General features: G+C 37.7%; 2 protein-coding genes across 4 annotated transcripts in view; both read left to right on the forward strand.

Moving 5' to 3' along the window:
- The window catches only part of Cip4 (formin-binding protein 1-like Cip4), a 66,025-nt gene extending 59,601 nt beyond the window's left edge, over nt 1-6,424 (forward strand). For all 3 annotated transcript variants that reach the window (XM_074085756.1, XM_074085766.1, XM_074085775.1), the window contains 3 exons: nt 1,112-1,389; nt 2,497-2,668; nt 5,605-6,424. In XM_074085756.1, the coding sequence (XP_073941857.1) occupies nt 1,112-1,389; nt 2,497-2,666 (448 nt within the window). In that variant the 3' untranslated portion in view covers nt 2,667-2,668; nt 5,605-6,424. The remainder of the gene's footprint in view (nt 1-1,111; nt 1,390-2,496; nt 2,669-5,604) is intronic.
- A 12,353-nt stretch (nt 6,425-18,777) lies between these two features.
- LOC141426693 (nose resistant to fluoxetine protein 6-like) overlaps nt 18,778-21,268 on the forward strand; it is a 60,091-nt gene continuing 57,600 nt past the window's right edge. The window contains exon 1 of the mRNA XM_074085807.1: nt 18,778-19,011. The gene's annotated coding sequence lies outside the window, so the exon portion shown is untranslated. The remainder of the gene's footprint in view (nt 19,012-21,268) is intronic.

Raw genomic sequence — 21,268 nt, forward strand, 5'->3', positions numbered from 1 at the left:
GAGATATGTGGTGCATAGGAGAAATTTGTGCCTGTACTCCTGTCTAGTGGTGGTATAGCGGTATAGCACGCAGCACGGAATGCTGAGGAGGGTTCGATTCCCAGCGCTTCTCTCTTTTTCTGGTTTTTCTGTGCATCTATGTTTCAGTTTGTATTTTCGACACGTCTAAGCCGCCGACCAATTTAAATGAAATTCGGTATATAGATATTTTGAGTCCCGGGGAAGGACATAGTATAGTTTTATCCCGGAAAATAGCATAGTTCCCGCGGGATAGCGATACTGCGCGGACGGAGTCGCGGGTAACAGCTAATAAGAAATATCCATGAAAACACATCACTGAAATGATGAAAATAGAATGCCTTCTATTTTTGAACCCTGTTAAAAATCCATGTTTAGTTAGAATGGCCCACTACCTATTACGCAACCCACGCATGTTTAATTTTGTAACGCTCTGCAGCCTAATTAATGTTGCAAATGTTTGGCCTGTAATTTGTATATTAACAAGCGAATGTTCTAATGTTTCCGGTTATGGAACAATTCGACGTTTATAGTAGCAATGAATTATTTGTATGGGCTATAATTTACTCATTGTGATACTAATGATTGATATATGTTTAATATATGAAAGGCAAAAGTTAAATATGTATAGGAATGTATATTTTTACTGGAAAATTCGAGATAGCCAGAGAAATATCAGGAATAATGTAGCTTAAAGACTCCATTAACTTTTTTGGGCTTAGAAAAACTGCTCTAATTTAATTTACTGTGTCCAAGTAGTTGTTAAAATGATCGGCGATAGTGAAGATTACCGAATCGTTGTTATATTATATGTATCATCCTGACCAACTGTACCTGTAAAAATTACAAGTGCTACCAATCGATATAATTGTCCACTTTCTCATAGAAAAAGTGACAATTATGTGAAATTGTAGTACTTGTAACGTTTGTGGTAAGAGTCCTGGTGAGATAAAGATTTTGTAAGAGAATGATCTCTCATTTACAAAAAAGTTCGAAACTGCACTGCCTTTTTCCGTCCTATTAATGAATTCGCCACTAGTTCTTCCACTTCGGCATACTTCCTAAGCCATAAGACCGTATGAATTGTTTTCAGCATCGGTTCTAACAGCGGCTCCCTCTCTCGCTCCGCGTCCGAGTCGTCTGTGTCGACGGGCACGGGCGCGGGCGCGGGCGGCGGCTCGACCTGCGGCACGGGCGGCCGCGCGGCCGGCGGCTCGCCCGAGTCGGGGCTCGGCGGGGAGCTCGCCGCCGCGCACACCGACCACACCAACGGCGACCACGACCACAACGATGACCACGAGTCGGACGATTACTATTACGAGCCGGACCTGCAGCCGCTTGGTTACTGTAAAGCGTTATATCCGTTTGAAGGTTAGTCGGTGTTTATCTTAATTAACAGTAGTTTGGTCTGTTTCAAGGCCGTATCTTACCGGCCAGAGGCGTACCGCTTCTGTTATGTTCTGTAAAAACAGAATAGAAGCTGAGTTCGTACGGGTCATCCATAAATTACGGCACACGGGTCCATATTGGTACGCATACTTATTCGAAGTCCAAACGTAATGTTTGTCAGAACGATTGTTTGCCATCACTTTTTTTTCTCTGAATGCAATAATTGTTCAGAATTGTTTTAAAACATATCTAACCTAACCCCTATAGTTTTCTATAGGATGACCATTTAAAAAATTCAGAAAAGTAAGGTTTCAGTAGGAAAAAATAAAAACAATTATGACAAACGAAGTATGATTAACGAAGTGTATGCGAACTTTGGCGCTCCCTTCATAGTAATAGGTGTCACAAGGAGGACGTCTGTAAATGATAAAAGTTTGGTGTGACGTACTTTATGATTGGCCCCTTATCATACATACGCCGGCCGGCCAGAACGTTCTGATCGGCGTCGGCGATAATGTAAATTGCTAGCTGACCGGGCATTCTTGTTGACTGGGGTCGGTAAGTATGTGATTTAAAATATCTATACCAAAGTCAGGCAACAAGTTCAGTAACCAATATCCAAACATCATCAAAAATTTCTAATAATATTTATCGAATAGGATTAGTAGGATAGGATGCTACCGTTTTTTTTACCGTTTTATGTCGCACTAGCCTGTTGCCTGCGACTCAAGCCTGCGGAGAATTCGTTTATCGCTATTCCGCGGGAACCATTTTCCGGAATAAAAACCATCCTATGTCCTTCCCCGGGACTCAAACTATCTGTATACCGAATTTCAACTAAATCGGTTCAGCTGTTTAGACGTGATGAGATTACAAATAAACAGACTTACAAGCTATTAAAAATATAACATTAGAAAAGTATTTATAATATTAGTGGGGTAGATTGCAAAGAGAACGATGCGGCCAAAGTTCCAAAACTATGTAGACTAAGGTCGCGTTTACACATTTCTGCAATTTTGGCGGTACTCTTTGCAGTCTTTACCCTATTTGTTTTCGTGGTAAAACCTTGCATGTTTATTATGTTTGTAGCGAACGGCACGGGTTCCACGATGCGCATGGAGTGCGGCGAGCGGCTGCTGGTGCTCGAGACGGACGCGGGCGACGGCTGGACGCGCGTGCGCCGCCACCACACGCGCGAGGAGGGGTTCGTCCCCACCACGTATATCGCCACCACGCTCTACGCGGACGCCGCGCATTAGTCGTACGTACAAACACCTATACGACATCACACAGGCCTCCTCTCAGAGTGAGAGGGCTTGGGCCGACCCCACGCGGACCCAGTGCGGCCAATGCGGATTGAAAACTTCACACACACCATTGAATGGTTTTTATTTATAAACAAACAAATAATATGTACAATAATTAACAGGAATAAAAAAATAATAAACTAAAACTAACTTACTCTAATCCTAAAAATCTATATTTACAAATATCACCCAAGTCGTTGCTATTGGGCAGGGTGGGCATAAGGCTGGCTGCGTTTTCTCGTATGGCAAAGCCAATACGTTGACCGAGGTAAGAGCCAGGCCAGCCCTATGGTCATTGAATTGATTCGCAGGTTTGTGAAGGTTTACTCACGATGTGTTCCTTCACCGCAACGCTCGTGGTAAATTTTAAATGTATTTTCGAACATGGATTTCGAAAAACTCAAAGGTGCGAGCCAGGGTTTGAACCCATGATCCTCTGCTTGAGAGGCGACAGGTCAAACCACTAGGCCACCACAGCTTAATAAAAGAATCTGACTTCAACCCATTCGAGCCAGCTTTTGTGAATTGACCTGTACAACAACCACCTATCCCACACGCTTTCAAATATAGACTACATTAGCAGCGTGATAGCCGTGCTAATAGTAAATAAATAATTATTAATTATTTATAATTAATTGACGCCAATTACCTAGTCCCAAAGTAAGCAAAGCTTTGTTAGGGGTACTAGGCAACGTATAAACATACTAAGTAGATAGATACATACTTAAATACATATTAAACACCCACGGCTCGAGAACAAACAATCGTTGCTTTTCATACAAAATCTGCCCCGAGCGGGCATAAGTTTGGAAAATTTATGGTTTTTACCCATGTACGTTTACGCCTCGAGCTTTTAGCTCGCAAAATTTCAGGTCTGTGTGCACGACCATCTTTCAGTTCCGAATTTCATATTATAAACTAGCGTTTACCCGCGGCTTCGCACGCGTAGATCATTAGATACAGCAGTTGAATTGAAATTCCGGGATTTTATTAAATTCTCGTTGGAATTCCCTAAAATTCATCGTGGTTTTCATTGGCGTTAAATTAAAACACCCATGCCAAATTTCATGACTCTGAGCTCAGCGGTTATTAGTTCGAGATTTTATCCCTATCCCGTGGGAACATCGGGATAAAAAGTAGCTTATGTGTTTTTCCAGACGTCCCGCTACCTACATACCAAATTTCATAACTCATACTCAGCGGTTGTTATTTCGTGATTTTATCCCTATCCCGTGTGAACATCGGGATAAAAAGTAGCCTTGTGTTATTCCAGACATCCAGCTACCTACATACCAAATTTCATTACTCTAAGCCCAGCGGTTGTTATTTAGAGATTTTACCCCTATCCCGTCGGAATATCGGGATAAAAAGTATCCTGTTTTAATGCAGGTTATAAAATAACTTTTTGCCTAATTTCATCCAAATGGCCGTTTCAGAGTGAAGAAGTAACAAACATACTCACTCACTCACTCACAAACTTTCACATTTATAGTATTAGTAGGATGGCAGCACCGTCCGTTGAATTATAGAGCGCTTTGACCACTCTGGTCGAATTTCGCTATATTGAGAACGACAAGTCGCAACAACTTCGATCGAACTAGACTCAGCGTTCTCAGTAAAAAAATATATTTGGAGAATATAATGACGAAAAAAGCTGCAGAATAAACGCTGAATTTAAACCACGTATTATATATATTACACCGAAACAATATTATTTCTGTACAGTGCCTTGCCTTGTCTGAAACGTACTGTGTCAATAAATTTAAAAGAACCTATATATGCTATGCGTATCTATCTAATACCTTTAAACGAGCAATTCTTGTATATATAATTAGAATCTCGGAAACGGCTCCAACGGTTTCGATGAAATTTGGTATGTAGGGGATTTCGGGGATGACAAATCGATCTAGCTTGGTCTTATCTCTGGGAAAACGCTTATTAACGAGTTTTAGACAGAGCAAAGCTCGGTCGCCCAAGTACTATTGCTAACGAGCGGTAATGCTAGACAACCCGTTGCGAGGACGCAATTGACGTTCTAAGCTGTCCCAATCATAAGTAGACGCTGTTTTGCAATACTGAGTCAACCCACGGTCATTTTTATGGCTCGGGCTTATCACTCGTCAACTCGTTTGTAAAACCTTACTTGCCAACCTCGTATCACAAATAACTATTTTATCATTAAGGGTAAACGAAATGTACATCGGGAAGAGCGAGTCCTCCTGACACAGGTGTACAAACGCTTACTAGGCGGCCCCCACATTATACTGTAAAATGTTAACTTTAAATGAATAAAGATTATAATAATTATTATTATTATTCTGCAATACAATGTCAACTGTTAAAATTATTTTCTAAGGGTTGACATTGTATGTCACAATCAGTCAAGGTTGACACACTATTGCATAACAGCGTCCAATTGTACTTAAAGGGGGATAGAATTTAGGTCCCTTATTGATTTCGCTTAATTAGCACAGCTCTTTGTAAAGTCAGCAACGAAGATATAAATACAGCAAAAGTGCAAAACATATGTATACACGACCCAATGTCCAGATAATAAAGTCCCGTATACATACATAATTTGGCACTTCAAACATATGTATAGTTTTGTTACTGACTGTACGAATCACATGCATAGGATGGTTTCGTCATTTGTTGTTCAGCTTAGATACTACGTATCACGTGCCTTCAGAGAAATGTTCTTTTCGGGTGTAGGAAATGTACGCGAAAAGTAGCGCTTGCATACGAACCATACTAGCACTGCCCACAAGAATCTTAATCCAATTTCCTTATTTTTGTATAGAAAATCGTTACCAATAACAATTGAATTGACTATGTCTTGAGTGCGGCAGTATGACTGTGTTAATCTATAATGAATGATGTTTTGGCGCAGATGAGAGGCAGTGGCTGGCAGCAGCGGCAGTCGGGCGGGCGGCGGCGAGGGCGGCTCGCGGGCACTTTACGACGCGCGGTTAACGCAACCACTCTAATTATTTTGTGGCCTATATAGTAAACAAGTATTTTTGCTATAATTTATCGTAATGGAGAATTTTAGCATTATTTTTGTATCGTGTCCTTTCTATTCCGATTGTTGTTATGGCGCACGCCATATATGAACAAAAAGAGGAAATCATAATAACATTCCATGATTATATTTATTATGTATATTGTTGTTTATATGACATACATATTTTCATGTGTGCCGTATGGCAGATTAATAGTGTAATGTTAATATTAATGATGTGTAACTCATCTAGCTCTTTATTGTGCCAGCTTTTATGAATTAAGGTTCTTTTCGTACTTATTATAATACTTAGTGGGTACTCTTTTGCTTTCATATGATTCAGATTCAGCCATTAAGTATATGAAATTATAGCAAAAATAGATAATTAATTAATGATTGTGTAAAATATGTATTGTATACTGAAAACTCTTTATCTCAGATAGACTCCATACATTTTACAATCTATGTTAACGAGTAATGGATTACTGTGTATCCAAGATGTATGTCACGATGTATTATAAAGCTTATGATAATTGAATTCTGCATAGTTATAATGCTAGCTAAATATCGTAATTAGGCAATGCTATTTTCTGAATATTTGCTGTATTGTGAGGAACGGATAGTTTAATGTATTTATAGTGAGAGGAAGGATGAACGAGCGCATTTGATTTTTATATATAAAAATATAAAATTATACGAGGACATTATACTAGCTTATTTTATTTACAACCTTTCTCTAAAACTTCACGGCCTTGGCTTGTCGTTCAAACTTCAAATCTTCAGAAATTATATGCATGTTAACGGGGATGTACACTTAACGTTTGAGTTCCAAATGAGTACTTCTACTCAATCAATACATTCTAAGAGGAGTTTGATCTGAATAAAAATGGATTACCAGGAAGTTCCTGTAAGTGTTCCAAGCAGTATATCAAAGTAAACGGAAATAAAAGTAACACTAATAAAGTTTGGTGTCTAAAATAGTTTTTTTCCTCTTTTTTCTTACATAGTATAAAATAAAGTCACTTCCTGCTGTCTATATGCATGACCACTTAGATCTTTTAAAGTACGCAACGGATTTTGATGCGGTTTGCGGAAGTCAGACAGTTTTTCACGGTTTTAAGAGTAATGCATTTACTCTTAGGTAACTATTGCAGCGCCCTGGCTTAGTAGTACATAATTTAGCAAAAGAATGTGAAAAAACCTTTGATTTTAGGCCTTTATTCAGCTTTTTTTTGTGATACCCGTACGAAGCCAGGTCGGATGGCAAGTAATGCATAAAAAAACTCCCAATAGGACCTCAACGCAACGCAACGCGCTTCAATTTACTCGCACAAATTCAGGTGATCATTTAAATTTATTTGGTTTTTATTTAATAGTAAAATAGCGGGATACTCTGGAAAGCGAGTCCTGGCACAGGAAATGTAGGTATAATAAATATTTTTTGCCAACCATACAAATTATACAGTAAGCAGTAAGATTTTTAAATCAAAACTGAACGTAAAACAAGTTAATGGAAAATTAAAATTCATTCACATTTGCACGAATTGCCTCCTTTTCTACTTACATTTTATTTTTGAACTTGAGAGTTGTAAAATATCTAGGAGCGTAGACGAAAGTAAAGAAGTCATTTTAAGAGAAAAATCACGATGAAAAAATTAAAGACCCCATATTTACCTGAGTCTTACATTTAATTTTCGTATGATAAAATAATCATTCATGATCAAACTAAAATAAGAGTGGTCTTAACCCGTTTTGTTAAATGTCTGACAGATGGTAGGAAAGTTGCTATGTAGGTCAGTAGGTATATATTCCACAAACCAAATAGGTACCCAGTTCAGTGTAAACTAAAGTCGAACACTGATAGTCGTAGGTACGAACAGTATGGAGGGATCAGTGCATATTATAGCTTGTCATCTTCATACAATTTCGTGGATTTGGTTAAAGTTGGCTCATAAACCTAATATTACTTAGACGAACAGACCTTGCTTGACAGCGTGACCGAAAGTGAGATGGGCCCGTCTGTCTGTGTAAATTTGTAAATGTCTGTGTGAGTTTTAGAGTTGCCCGCACTGCTAAATATGAGTTGTCGATAACCATAGGTACCGTATCCCCGGTATCCCCGTATATCCGGTATCGTCATATAGGTAAGGTACACAGTACAAATAAATCTTAAGGGCTGTTGCAGTAAAGTAGGTACCTACTAGAAACTTCATAAACATTTCTAAATAAAAAAAAATGCCAGCCAATATCTGTCACTCCCACTCATGTCATGTCATGTCGTTAACTTTACACTAGCCAGTTAGGTACCTATATTCGTATGTCGAGAGTGTAAATAGTAAGCTACGAGCATGAATAAAAAACAAACAAGATACGTACCTACCTACTTAGCTTTAATTAACACTTAAAGTATTTTTAGTTAGCGTGGCACAAAAGTCCAATTATTATCTCAATATTAAAAATCACTCGAATGAAACGTATGAAAATTATCGCTAAATTGACAAAACTTTATTGAAAGAATATCGATATAAGTATCGATAAAAAATATTCACACTACGCCGTAGTGCTACAATATATTTTTATTTAACACATAATTATTAGAAATCAAGCCATATTCATGAAAAAGACTCGTTTACCGCTTCGTATTAGCATATTAATAAGTAAATTTGAGAATACATTCTATCAAAATAAGAGCTATGAAAATGGTACTTGTACAGTCATATTTACCTGTCCCTTTATGCAAAAAATCGAAAGGATTGCAGAAAAAAACACAAAACAATACGACGAAAATTTTGACAGGAGGCTAAAGGAGGCGAACTGATTCAAAACGGGTCACGCTGTCATTTTGATTTTATCTCTTTCCCATACATAGCTTATGCCGTAAGGATCGGTTTCTCACTCGCACCACTGTTAGTCTATTTACGCTAGTAATATTAAGCTTATGAGTTGGCTAGAGTGTCCGCGCGCCGGTGCGGTAGCCGAGCCGCAGCGCCTGCAGCACGATGCTTCTCGGCCTATTATTTGTAACACAACGTCAATATTTCATGTCATGTTTGAGAATAGTATACATTACTGTAGAGGCCGACAACCCCAGGTCCCTGCCGAGGCATGTAAAGTGCTTTTTCTCAAACATTAAGCTGGCGGGACGCCTGCCTTGTTGTGTGCGCGCTTGCATGCGCTGACGCTCGCTTGTTGTGTGCGCGCTTGTCGCGCGGGCGGCTGCGGGCGGTGTTGCTGGGCGTGGGCCGCGGTGCGTGTCGTAGAGCGCGCTTTGAAACAAAAGACGGTCGCATTGCCGGCCAGCGGCCTGCAAGGTTGTATGAAATCTCTTTGCACGCCGCTAGAGTGACCACGCGCAGGCAGGCGAGTCACAGCGCCTGCAGCGCGATACTTCTCTCTCAGCCTATTATTTGTAACACAACGTCAATATTGAAATATGTCATGTTTGAGAAAAACATATTTTCACTTCTCATGGTCGTAAAGTTCGTTTTTATGCTGTACCTATTAAGGCGATATAAAATGACTTTTTATGCTCTAGTGCATAAAATAAAATCTTCGTCCAAGACCAATTTAAGACCAAGGTAATCAGGTGTCAACAGCCACAAACAAAAAAGTTTGTACGTATTTTTTAAATAGTTTTTAATTTATATAAAACTGATAATCAGTCAAGCCATAAATCAGTAAAATTTTAAAAAATACAATTATTATAATAATGCATAAAAAATAAAAGGTAGGTACATAAAAGTGAATTATTGTTTCCACTGTTGCTATTTCATTTCCTCGCAATCTAAGTGAAAAGCAGTGTAAAACAAACGTCTTGGGTAAAATGGCTCGCTTTATGCTCTTGTTGTACAATCTACTATTCTATACTAACATAATGGTCGTGCTCGTTAGGTGAGAATCAGTAGTGAACCTTGATGAAGACTTTCTTGGGTAAATAGTGTGATGGTTTCTTGTTGCCCTCCGCAATGCAGTGCTGGACTACAGAGTTCATTCAATTAAACAATAGAAAGCGCTGCTTGCTGCCCACCCTCATGTCAGGTGCTTTAGTCGACTTTTATGACACCCAAAAGGAAAAGACAGGTCCAGTGGCGTAGCTAGGCAACCAAAGGCCCTGGGGCAAAATAAACGGGCCGCAACTAAACTATTCTAAATCGTTTGTTCCGTATATGCGTGTTCCGAATTCGACGTACACCAGATTTTATATTTTATAGTTTGTAAGTCAGAGTACGAGGGGCCAGGGGCCCCCTGAGCTAGGGGGCCCCGGGGCACTGCCTCGTCTAGCCCTCCGGTAGCTTCGCCACTGGATAGGTTTGTCCTATTCTAAAACCGGACCCGGCGCGGAATATTTCTATACTCGACATAGATATCAACCTAGGTAATAAAGTAAGTTAATATCTCTTACGCGCAGTGCATAGATACATAGTAGATAGGTACTTGTTTGTTGCTACGCTTAATGTCAATGACCTACCTGACCTATGTCGGCATACGACACGACTCGTTAAACGAAGTACCTATAAAGAAAATTGCGTCTGGTTTCCTTAGTTTGCGCACTTGTCGCCTGGCTTGCACAAGATCCGGGCCGCACTTCCTTTCTAGACTACGTTACTGTGTGCCCAAGGCCTTCCTCTTGATAGCCTTATTATAATGTTCAAGATAGAATATTAGTGATGTAAAGTGGTATTGGGTAGGTACTAAAAGTCAACACAAAATTTCAAGTTTGCAATAACCACCACACTAATCTGGTGGTATGGATATAAAATACATTATTAGTGATCACTATTTAAATTAAGTTATCATGTCATTATTTCATAATTGACACTTTTGTTGTATAAAATAAAGGGAAGGGTGTGTCTAGACGTACTTACCTACTATCTACGGCTACGGTAAGTTCCTACTAACCCCCTTATGCTTCTGTTAGTCTGTGACGTTGACAATAGAATTGTTTTTCATAGGCATAGATAAAACACAATTAACACTAAGTATTAATATAATATACATGTAAGTGTTCGTGAATAAAGTCCCTAAGTGATTGCTTCTATCATCCAATCAATGGTTGACTGGTAGAGATCTCTTAAAGTGATAAGTTCGCCTTTATACAAGTATCTCAAAGTTTGTCAATTGTATTTTGTTTCTTCTCTTTTGTACAATAAAGAGTCTAAGTACAATACGTTCCTACATACATACATAAGGGGTTTAATTTTCTAAGTAGGTAAGCAACAAGCAACGTGGGTGCTGGGTAGTGGGTAACTAAGGTAGGTAATAATAAAACATACAACAACCTACTTTTTTCGAGTATTATATGGATATCTCTACTTTGTGTTAGTACTTAAATTTACTAAATAGATACAACATTTTGTAACACTGTGAATCACGAAGTCTCCCAAGTAAGTACTTACTGGCTTACTATTAAGTAGTTCATGACAAAAATACACTTCAATTCGTAATTGAGCTCGCGTGTTTAGATATATGTTGCTTACATTATGCAGTTCTAGCTGCTTCAATGGCCGAGTGCACCGCCTTCCGTGTAGCGCCACGAAACAGTTGCATAAGGCGCTGCACTAATAACGCTGCACCCGCTAGGCTCAGGCAGTTTGAGCACCATCTATTACTGTCCCGGTTAGCAGTCCGCTTGTACGCACTCCGCTGCATCATTCGCTGTACAACGTACAATTGTGATCCGCCAAAACACGACTATAGCGACACTCTGTAACTTTGCGTTTACCTAATTCCCGGAGTGGAACTAGTTTTGCGGGAGTACCTACCTATGCGACATCCCGAGGTCGAAGGCTTGCGCAAATATAAATGCTTTTCCTGTTACGTCTGGGTAGTGGCTATTGCATAATGCGTGTAATCCTGCGGTGGCACCGACCGGAGAAAAATTGTTTTCGTTTGTGAGAGTTAGGAGCAGCTCTGATAGCTAGAGATGCTAACTTCAAATTGACTACGAAATGAAGAATGAGATATTAAAGAATCCTTTTTAGGGTTCCGTATCCCGTAGCCAAAATGGCAAAAACGGAACTCTTATAGTTTCGCCATGTCTGTCTGTCTGTGTCTGTCTGTCTGTCCGTCCGCGGCTTTGCTCAGGGACTATCAATGCTAGAAAGCTGTAATTTTGCACGAATATATATGTAAACTGCCGCCAAAACGGTAAAATAAAAAATTCAAAAATATTTTTTTAGAGTACCTCCCATAGTTTATTGATATGGACCTCCGCAAAGTAACGCCGGTCTTTTAAAACCATTAGGGGGTTGCTAATTTTTCGATTCAGGGATTTGTTTGCAAAATATTCAACTTTAAAGTGTAAATTGTTTTTAAAATCGAGCGTCCCCCCCTCTAAAATCTAAACCGGTGGGTGGAGATATATCAAACTTACAAGGAAGTTTTCTTGAGAATTATAAGTAGTTTAAAAGTAAATAGCAGCCTAGGGTATAAAATATACCTAAACTTGGAATATTCCGTACAAAATACGAAATCCTTAGAAAAATATTACTTAATTTTTTCGTAATGGCTACGGAACCCTATTTCGGGCGTGTCCGACACGCTCTTGGCCAGTTTTTTATTAAAACCAAAGAAAACTTTGATTGCCTTCTCGTCACGCTTCATCGTCGCTCGCCCTCCTATAATTTTAAAATGGTCCCAAGTCCAGCAGGGCTACTACGAAACCCGAAACTCGAAGTTCGTGTCGTGCGGTCCCTCTGACACTTAATTATACTATTTAATACGAGAGTGAGAGGGACGGTACGATACGAACTTCGAGTTCCGAGTTTTGGAGTAGTCCTTAAGTTCATAAATTGTATAAGATTGGTAAACGACTTAGTCTCAGTCACTAAGACTTTACATAATGTATACATAAGTACCTTCCTAGTTGGTACAGTTGTACGCATCACAGGTACAGTCGATGAAACTAAATCGTGTACATCGGGCTATAGGTAATCTTTTTACAATCAATTTGTCAATTTCTTTGACGGGTATATTAAATGTCTGTCGACATGTTCCATCCTTCTAAGTGATTAATTTGACTCTAGTTCTACTATATATATGTATGTGTATACGTAGTTAGAGATGTATATACTCGTATTCATCTCATCTTACCGTCTCGAAACTAAGTATTGTATGTACTTAATTACCATCAGAACCATTGTATATTTTAAACTTGAAGAATCTTTTATCCTTGCATTATTATTAGTAGGTAAGGTAGGCAGTAGGTATGTATCCATATATGGGTATCCAGATAAATAGCTTAATTTCATGGAGTTATTTACTTTTTGTGTAAACTGTGTGCTTTTTATGTGATTTTGGATTTATGTAGAAAACAGCAAAATCTACTTCTGTGCCTCCTGTGATAAGTGATACAAGTGCAAAATCGTCATTTTACAGGAGAGCGAAAATAAGATTTAAAAAATTCTTGTTTGTGAGCCAAGGGGGCTAGCATTTATTGAAATTCTTTTTTAATACATAAAAATATATTCTATAAACTTGCATTTATCGTTTTTCGGTAAATATTGTAAGTTCGAAGAAAATCGCGAAAAATCTGCGAGTTGTACCTATTGAAATGTCTAATATGAGTAAATAATATGTGTTAGATGATACAAGTTTACTTATATCATGGTGCACCCCTGGAGCACTCATAATATCTCTTGGTGTAAACTGATATGATATACATAAACTTGTAAAACACACCCACTCACTCACCCACTCAGCGTAATATGTTTCTAGCTCAATGTTGCTTAAAGTAAAGTAAAACATAAAACCCTGAAAAATTGTTTTTTTGACTTTGTACCCCGTTACAAATAAAATTTACCTAACTTATATTAGTTTGCAAAAAGTAAAGTAAATTTTATCAGTTTACAGCGACACTGAGGCGAGCAGGTCCCGCGCACCCCTATCCCGCGTCACCGCACCCCCGCCACTCCCACCACACTCTTTATGCTCGCACTTGTATCACTTAGCACAACTGTTATTGCATAAACATTTTACGGGAATAGTTTGACTTTTAGATATAATTCAATTTGTATACCTTTACACTTAAAAATGTGTTTGTGAAAAGTGATTCATGACGAGATGTATCACTTATCACAAAAAATGTATAAAATTTGTCTCTCAATGGTAGTAGCTCATGTTGAGTTGTGCCCTGGTCGGGTTTTAGAAAAGTTGGTCAAAAGTGGTATAACTGTAGATATATCAATATTGCCGAAAAAAATACCGAAAAATATAATGTGAAAATAAATTCAATTTCACTTATACCACAAAGCATGAAAATAAGCTTTAGAGCAATTACATAAAGGGGTTACAACTTGATATATATCAATGTGCACGATTTTATTCTGCTAGTTGTATCACTTTTCACAAAAATATCTCCGAAACTATAGCACCTAAAGGTACGTGAGATAGACCCAAAAAATCGTTATTTTTTTCTGATTATTTCTTAGTAAAAACACACAAAAGGGTACCAGTCGAGTTACATCACTGATCACAGGAGGCACAGACTTGAACTTGTATTTTCCGCTTTATTCAAAAAATTATACTGCAGTGTTAAGTAATTACTTACCAACGTACTCAAAGCCCGATATAATCAAAGTTCGTAAGTCCTTTGACATGGGTTTGAAAATGATATCTTTACGGAGAAAGCCAGACGTACCTAATCAATGTTTTTGTTCAAAGTTTACTTTATCTTTCTAAATGAATAAACCTTAATAGGATTGTCTGGCACCGAATAGTGCTTGACTAATGCATTTAACGTCTCCATCCATTAAACCATGCCATATCTGCACCTACATTATGTAGGTAAGTTTTATTTAATAAGTAAGCATTGCGAATTGATTTAAATGTATTAACTAATTTTGGTTAATGTATAATAGTTTGGTGATTTAATTGCTTGTATAGCCTTTCGTACGTACAGTGCGCACTGGGTGTTATGCAAGACAATTGCCACATTTCGCTGTACTGTGCCTCGCAAACGGGTTTAGTTGCATAGGCGGCTATCCTAGTTAGAGTCAGTGAATTACTGGTATACCTACTGGTACGACGGCAACCCGGAGTACACGGGGGGCGTGAGCGCGGCATTTCGCATGCCTACGCCTGTTAAAATTTACAATGTACCTACCTACTAATGGTGCTGGCTTGTTACGACCCACGGCGACCTACTAAAGAACATCGACTATCAAAAGCTCAACAGTAACATGTTCTTGAATTAACTATATTCGGTTTAATTGGGATATAAGTAGGTTAATCTTAACCTTGTTCTATATGTAGACATTATTTTGGAGCTACATAAGTATCTCTAATAAGGGATTCTCACAGATTTTCGGTATTTTCGCTACGAGTACTTACTTATCACCGATATGTACCTTTAAAATACTGTTCTATACTATGCTTTAGGTAGGTACATACATACCTATACAGTAAAGATGTGATTTTTTTATAGTTGTTTTTTTTTGTGTATAGAGGAAATCTCTGGAAATACAATACTACTTAAAAAAAACAATAACATAATTTTCACCAAGGGAAACTGCCGAAACTTAACAATCATAGTAGAGACGAAACTACCTACTTACATTAATTTTGTTTTGGCCCTTATCCTGCACTTAAGGTAAATTTGGCTACATAATAAGAACACGAAAGTGAGGCGATTATTACAATCTTTGGGATCACGTTATTGTACCTCAAAGTATAAGTCGGTCCCAAACACTTAATACCTTAATACCTTAATACCTAATTAAAAATAGATACATAAGCAAAAGCAAGCGTAACGACAAAATAAAGTATGTACCTAGGTATTCATATTGTAATTTTCATTTTGTGTTATGCATTTTCCCACCATTTCGTTTGTGAAATAATCATATTATGGTACTTATTTAAATAAAAACTTTGGTTTTTACATTGTCGGTTTCGCGTCGAATCTTAAATTGGCCTTAAATTATATTTCGTCTGCCTATTTAAATCTAAATCTAAGGGCGATTGCACGATAAACTAGTTTAGTCTAATTTACAAAGTACAGTCACCTGCATTAATATCTGCCACAGCAGAGCGTGCAAAAATATCTGGCATGTCCTACCGGCCCTAGAAATCAGATAAGTATTTATGCACGCTTTATTGTGTCAGATATTTGTGCGGTCCCTCAAACCATTTATTGTGTCAGATATTTGTGCGGTCCCACAAACCATTTATTGTGTCAGATATTTGTGCGGTCCCACAAACCATTTATTGTGTCAGATATTTGTGCGGTCCCACAAACCATTTATTGTGTCAGATATTTGTGCGGTCCCACAAACCATTTATTGTGTCAGATATTTGTGCGGTCCCACAAACCATTTATTGTGTCAGATATTTGTGCGGTCCCACAAACCATTTATTGTGTCAGATATTTGTGCGGTCCCACAAACCATTTATTGTGTCAGATATTTGTGCGGTTCCACAAACCATTTATTGTGTCAGATATTTGTGCGGTCCTACAAACCATTTATTGTCTGATATTTGTGCGGTCCCACAAACCATTTATTGTGTCAGATATTTGTGCGGTCCCACAAACCATTTATTGTGTCAGATATTTGTGCGGTCCCACAAACCATTTATTGTGTCAGATATTTGTGCGGTCCCACAAACCATTTATTGTGTCAGATATTTGTGCGGTCCCACAAACTATTTATTGTGTCAGATATTTGTGCGGTCCCACAAACCATTTATTTTTATTGTTTTTTCTTCAGGATTTTTATGATTAGGCCATCGTCAGATTGTTATCGCAAACCTGAGTAACATGCCATAGGTGAACTTTTGAATCTTAATCTCCATGTAATTTCGGTATAATAAAATAAATATCACAAATAATAATGGTCACATAGACAAGTGATCACATACAGCAAAAAAAATCCCATCGAAAAGATGCAAAAAAAGTTAATTTCAAGCATACAATTTACTCTTCTTCATACCAACGGCTCAGTTGTCTGCTTGTTGCCTGCCAGAACCTAGTGCAGGCCACAAACGCTTAAAGATACCCTGCAAGGCGTGCATAAATCAAACAACAACCATACATAAAGTTCTCTAACTAATTCTTATTGCCTACTTACTGATAGGTAGATAGCATTTCGTCACTACTTTGAAAAAATCACGTATCTAAAATCGATATGTCAACAAAATTGAACCTTGACATTATGTGCATAGAGTCCACTCAAAAATTATCTATTTTGAGGTACGAGTCTTTTTTAAAGTAGTGACGATTTGTTTGAATGACTTGTTTATTCATTTCTCTCTCGCATTCATTTCACAGTATAGAAATCAATTTAATATTTTTTTGGGCATTTGCTATTCTATATTTTTTAAAGTATTTTTAGTTTAAAGACAGGTCTAAATTGCTTAGTCATTTCTATTGGTGAGAAAACTGAAGTCAACATTAACTTATGCTACATTAAGCATTTTGTAACGGCATATCTGTAAGTATTCAATAAACAAGTAAAAGCAAAGGATTCCACCTTGCGGAATATTTACATCCTATTATTTCCCGCACAAAATATACGAAATGCAACTCACGTTCTGCTGTAAAACTGACAGTTTTAAGAGGGGCTTAGTTACTCCCCGAAAAAAGGTCGCACCTGAGCTCGCAGTAAACTCACAGCAAAATAGACTTAGATCTGTCAGAATAAGGGATTGCGTTGCTATGGGATTTGCAAAATACGAAGAATATAAAATACCTATTTGGAACCGTTACAAAGGAAAATCAAGTAACGTAACAGGAACTGTCTTTTTCAGTAAACTTAGCTCGAAGTTGATAAATCCATACTAATCCATCCATATCCATACTTATAATATTATAAATGAAAGTCTGTCTGTCTGTCTGTCTGTTAGTCTGTCTGTTACGCTTTCACGCCTAAACCGCTGAACCGATTTTGATGAAATTTGGTACAGAGATAGAATAGACCTTGGGAAAGAACATAGGCTATCTTTTATTGCGAAAAAAAGGCTTTAAGGGGTTGAAATAGGAGATGAAATTTAATATGGTGAAAGTTCGTCGCCGTCGAAGATAAAACGATGAAATTTGGTATTTAGGCCCTTCATAAGAAATAAATCGATATTTGTTTGAGCTTTTTTGAAAATTCGACCTGTGAGGGGATGAAAGTTTATATGGAAGATCGTCATTGTCGAATATAAATCGATGGTTCTTTATGAAACTTGACATTTGGACAAAAATTTGTTTATATTTATAGCAATGTTTTAAAATAGATTATTTTCAGTAAACCTTAGAAGTTTCTATGTGCTATTATTGGCAAAATAGGTATCCTAAATAAATTGAATACTTCCCAAAGTAACTATTCCACGCGGACGGTGTCGGGGGAAAATATTGATAAACCCTTGACGGATGTTGGTTAAGATCAACATAAGATAAAATACTTACCTACTCTTTGAATTCTATTCAAATCTCATTTGATACTGGGCATTTCAATCAATTGATGGTTGTCTCCATTGAAAATTTCAATACGCCGCACCAAATTCTACCTTTCCCGTCCGTCCGCGAGATAATGCAGGACGAGGAAATGATCGCAGTTCGAGATAAATTACGATATTTATCTTCCAAATTTAAACGAATAGTCATGGAAATAATTCAAATTTTACATAAAGGTAGGCAGAGGTAGGCATAACGGCTTAGGTATTCGATACGAGTAAAATGGTCATGGATTACTCCAAAGAGTTGTATGAATGATGCCCTGTCCAATATACAAGCAGTAATGTGGCCCTGCTCGCGGCGGGCGGCGGGAATACTAAGGGCCGGTAATTTGTCTGGTCGCGCGGAATATTGGACCGCTCGTCATCATCGTGCTTCTTTGTTATTCCAGCCGGGTGAGACTCTCCCCGTTAATGAAACTTTTGCGACGTTCAATTAATTTAATTGCAAATAAAGGGTGCGGTTCCATTGGAACGCGCATTTTGTAAGTAATTGGATGACACTCGTTGTGTGATTAAGGAAATAGAGATGAGCTCGGATCGACTGTGTATTGGTTGGTGTAAGCATTGAGGTAGGTAAATTAATCTAATGCAGCAAACTTAGGTAAGTACTTTCATAATTTTGCACAGGTCGCGAGCGGTCGGCTGTGGTGGTCGGCGCAGTGTCCGCAGCGTTCGTCACAGCAAGCGCACGCACACGGCTCTAGCTCTTCGTGGATTGTTACGCAGCATTAGCTCACAACTTTACTTGTTACGGTTCCGACGGAATTTTGAAAACATCAGAAAAATTATACCAGTGGAAAACGGAAGTGGTGTTAACTACAATTCAACACTTATAAGATATAAATATCTTAATCGGCAAAGGTTTGTACATTTTGATCTCATAATCCTAAATAAACATACGAGTAAAACTAAATTAAAAACTGCTTTAGTTATTTTGTACTAACTACTTAGCGATAGGTATCCATGGATACCTATAGCGGATGTTATGTTAGGACTCCAGCTATACAGGGCCTGTAATATGAGCAAATAATTAAAACATAAATCATACTCGTCAAAATGAACAACATTAGTTCAGCGATTTTTAAAAATAATTAGTTTTTTAATTTTTATTACACTTTAAAGTTTATTCGAAGAAGCAATGTAACGCAAAATACTTGATGTTTGTAGCGTGACAGACGATGTCAGTTGTGTTCTAGGATGGCGTACATCGATAGATAGCAGTATTTAATTTGTATGAAAAAAGGAAAATATAAAGACTCCATTATTTTTAAAAGTCGCTGAACTAATGTTGTTCAGCTTGACAAGTACGATCTATGTTTTAATTATTTGCTCGTATTACAGGCCACACCCGGTAGACGCAATCGTTTGAATTATCCGACAGAAACGCGATTGATCTTCACATGACGCAAAACTGATGGCAAACATCTTACATAGTTGGACACAGAGTTTTTTATTACATGAGTGCAATAAACTAAGCTTACAAAAACGTCACTATAGGTGATTTTAATATTTTAGCCCGCTAAAATGTATACTAAAATATGAGTTCATAGAGCAATAATATAGCATTTGAGGTATTGTTATTTTAAGTAGATACCCAGTAACGTTTCCTGTAATGGAATAAATAACAATAGCCCCTGTTGTTTACATTTTTGTGTTAAGCTTGAAACCCGAAATTCAGCTACAGTTAGGTCTTGCCATTAATCACGCCTTTCGGGCGTAGCCTAATTAGGATTCTGTATAAATTTCGCAATCTGCCTTCCTTCTTAAGAAATAAATATATACCTACCTCGTTGAGTTTCTTGCCGGATTCTTCTCAGCAGAGGTTTTTCCGAACCGGTGGTAGATTTTTTTTGACATTCATAAGTGCTTGTTATAGCCTAAATTGAATAAAGATATTTTGACTATGACTTTGACTTTGAAATGTAAAAACAAAGAGCCTCAGGTTTAATCTCGGGAATAGATAAATTTCGTCAATATTTTATTTTGATAGAAAGACACATTAGGGTGTAGAACAAAAAGTTGCACACCTTAACGCAGGTACCTAGTTAAAATTATTTTTAATTCCATTGTGACACGAAAATTATCCATACAAATGTATGATTAATTTCCGTGTCACAATTTAAAAAAGTTAATAGCAATTATGGTGTGCAACCTTTTGGTCTTCACCCATTTTTGATTCCTTTACTACGCTACTTAATGAAATACACACAAATCGGTATATTACGGCATAAGCCCAAATTGTGTGAACTTGATCATTAACTGAAATACTTTCAGTTAAATCTGTAAAGTAAGTTTTTTTTATAATTATTACTTGTTTATACGTTTCTCATCCAACTCTAAAATAAATATGAATTGATTATCGTTGCGAGACTCATTCTCTGCCTACATAATAAGCTAACGCCAAATCACTTAACTTGACACCTTGTCTTAATATGTAGTTTACGTAACTCATAATTATCCAATCATATAACGTTTTAAACTTTCGTGATTTTTCATATCCAATAATATTAAACTAAACACAGCTAACGTTGTTCATTATAAAAAGCGCCGCTGTTAGAAAATACAGTACTTTAAAGGCACCGCTTCAACTTAGTATCACTTAGAAACATGTGTATCTACGGTTAGGTTTATTTTTGCAATCGTAACTGAAGTACTTAATAATCGCTTTGGAATTCAGGCAACGATATTGCATGTGTCGATTAGTTGCGTAAAATAGAATAAAATACCGGTTCTGCAGTTGCCGCTCCATTTCGAACGATCGACGCCCTCCCCGCGAGGAAAGTGGAAAAACGTCGAAAACACTTTACGCCGGTCGCACTGCGCTTCGCGGCGATACTTTAAGCTACTATTAAAAACAGTTTCCCTTTAAAAAAAAAAGCCGGCGTTAGCTAATGTTTTACAGTGCATTTTCTTTCCTGCCTCACAATCGAACTTTGGATTAGGTACTATATCGGCGAGCACTGAATGCCCAGTAGGTCACCCTCGTAATTTTAATGGTGTGACTTTACATGTTCTTTGTCGCAGCTGACGTTAAAGTTAGAAGAAAAAAGTAGAACCTTTCTATTCTAGTGAATGCTGTCCTTAGACGTGAAGAAATGAATATTAATGGTTTTGACGG

The sequence above is a fragment of the Choristoneura fumiferana genome, chromosome Z, assembly GCF_025370935.1.
Source record: "Choristoneura fumiferana chromosome Z, NRCan_CFum_1, whole genome shotgun sequence".
Lineage (NCBI taxonomy): Eukaryota > Metazoa > Arthropoda > Insecta > Lepidoptera > Tortricidae > Choristoneura > Choristoneura fumiferana.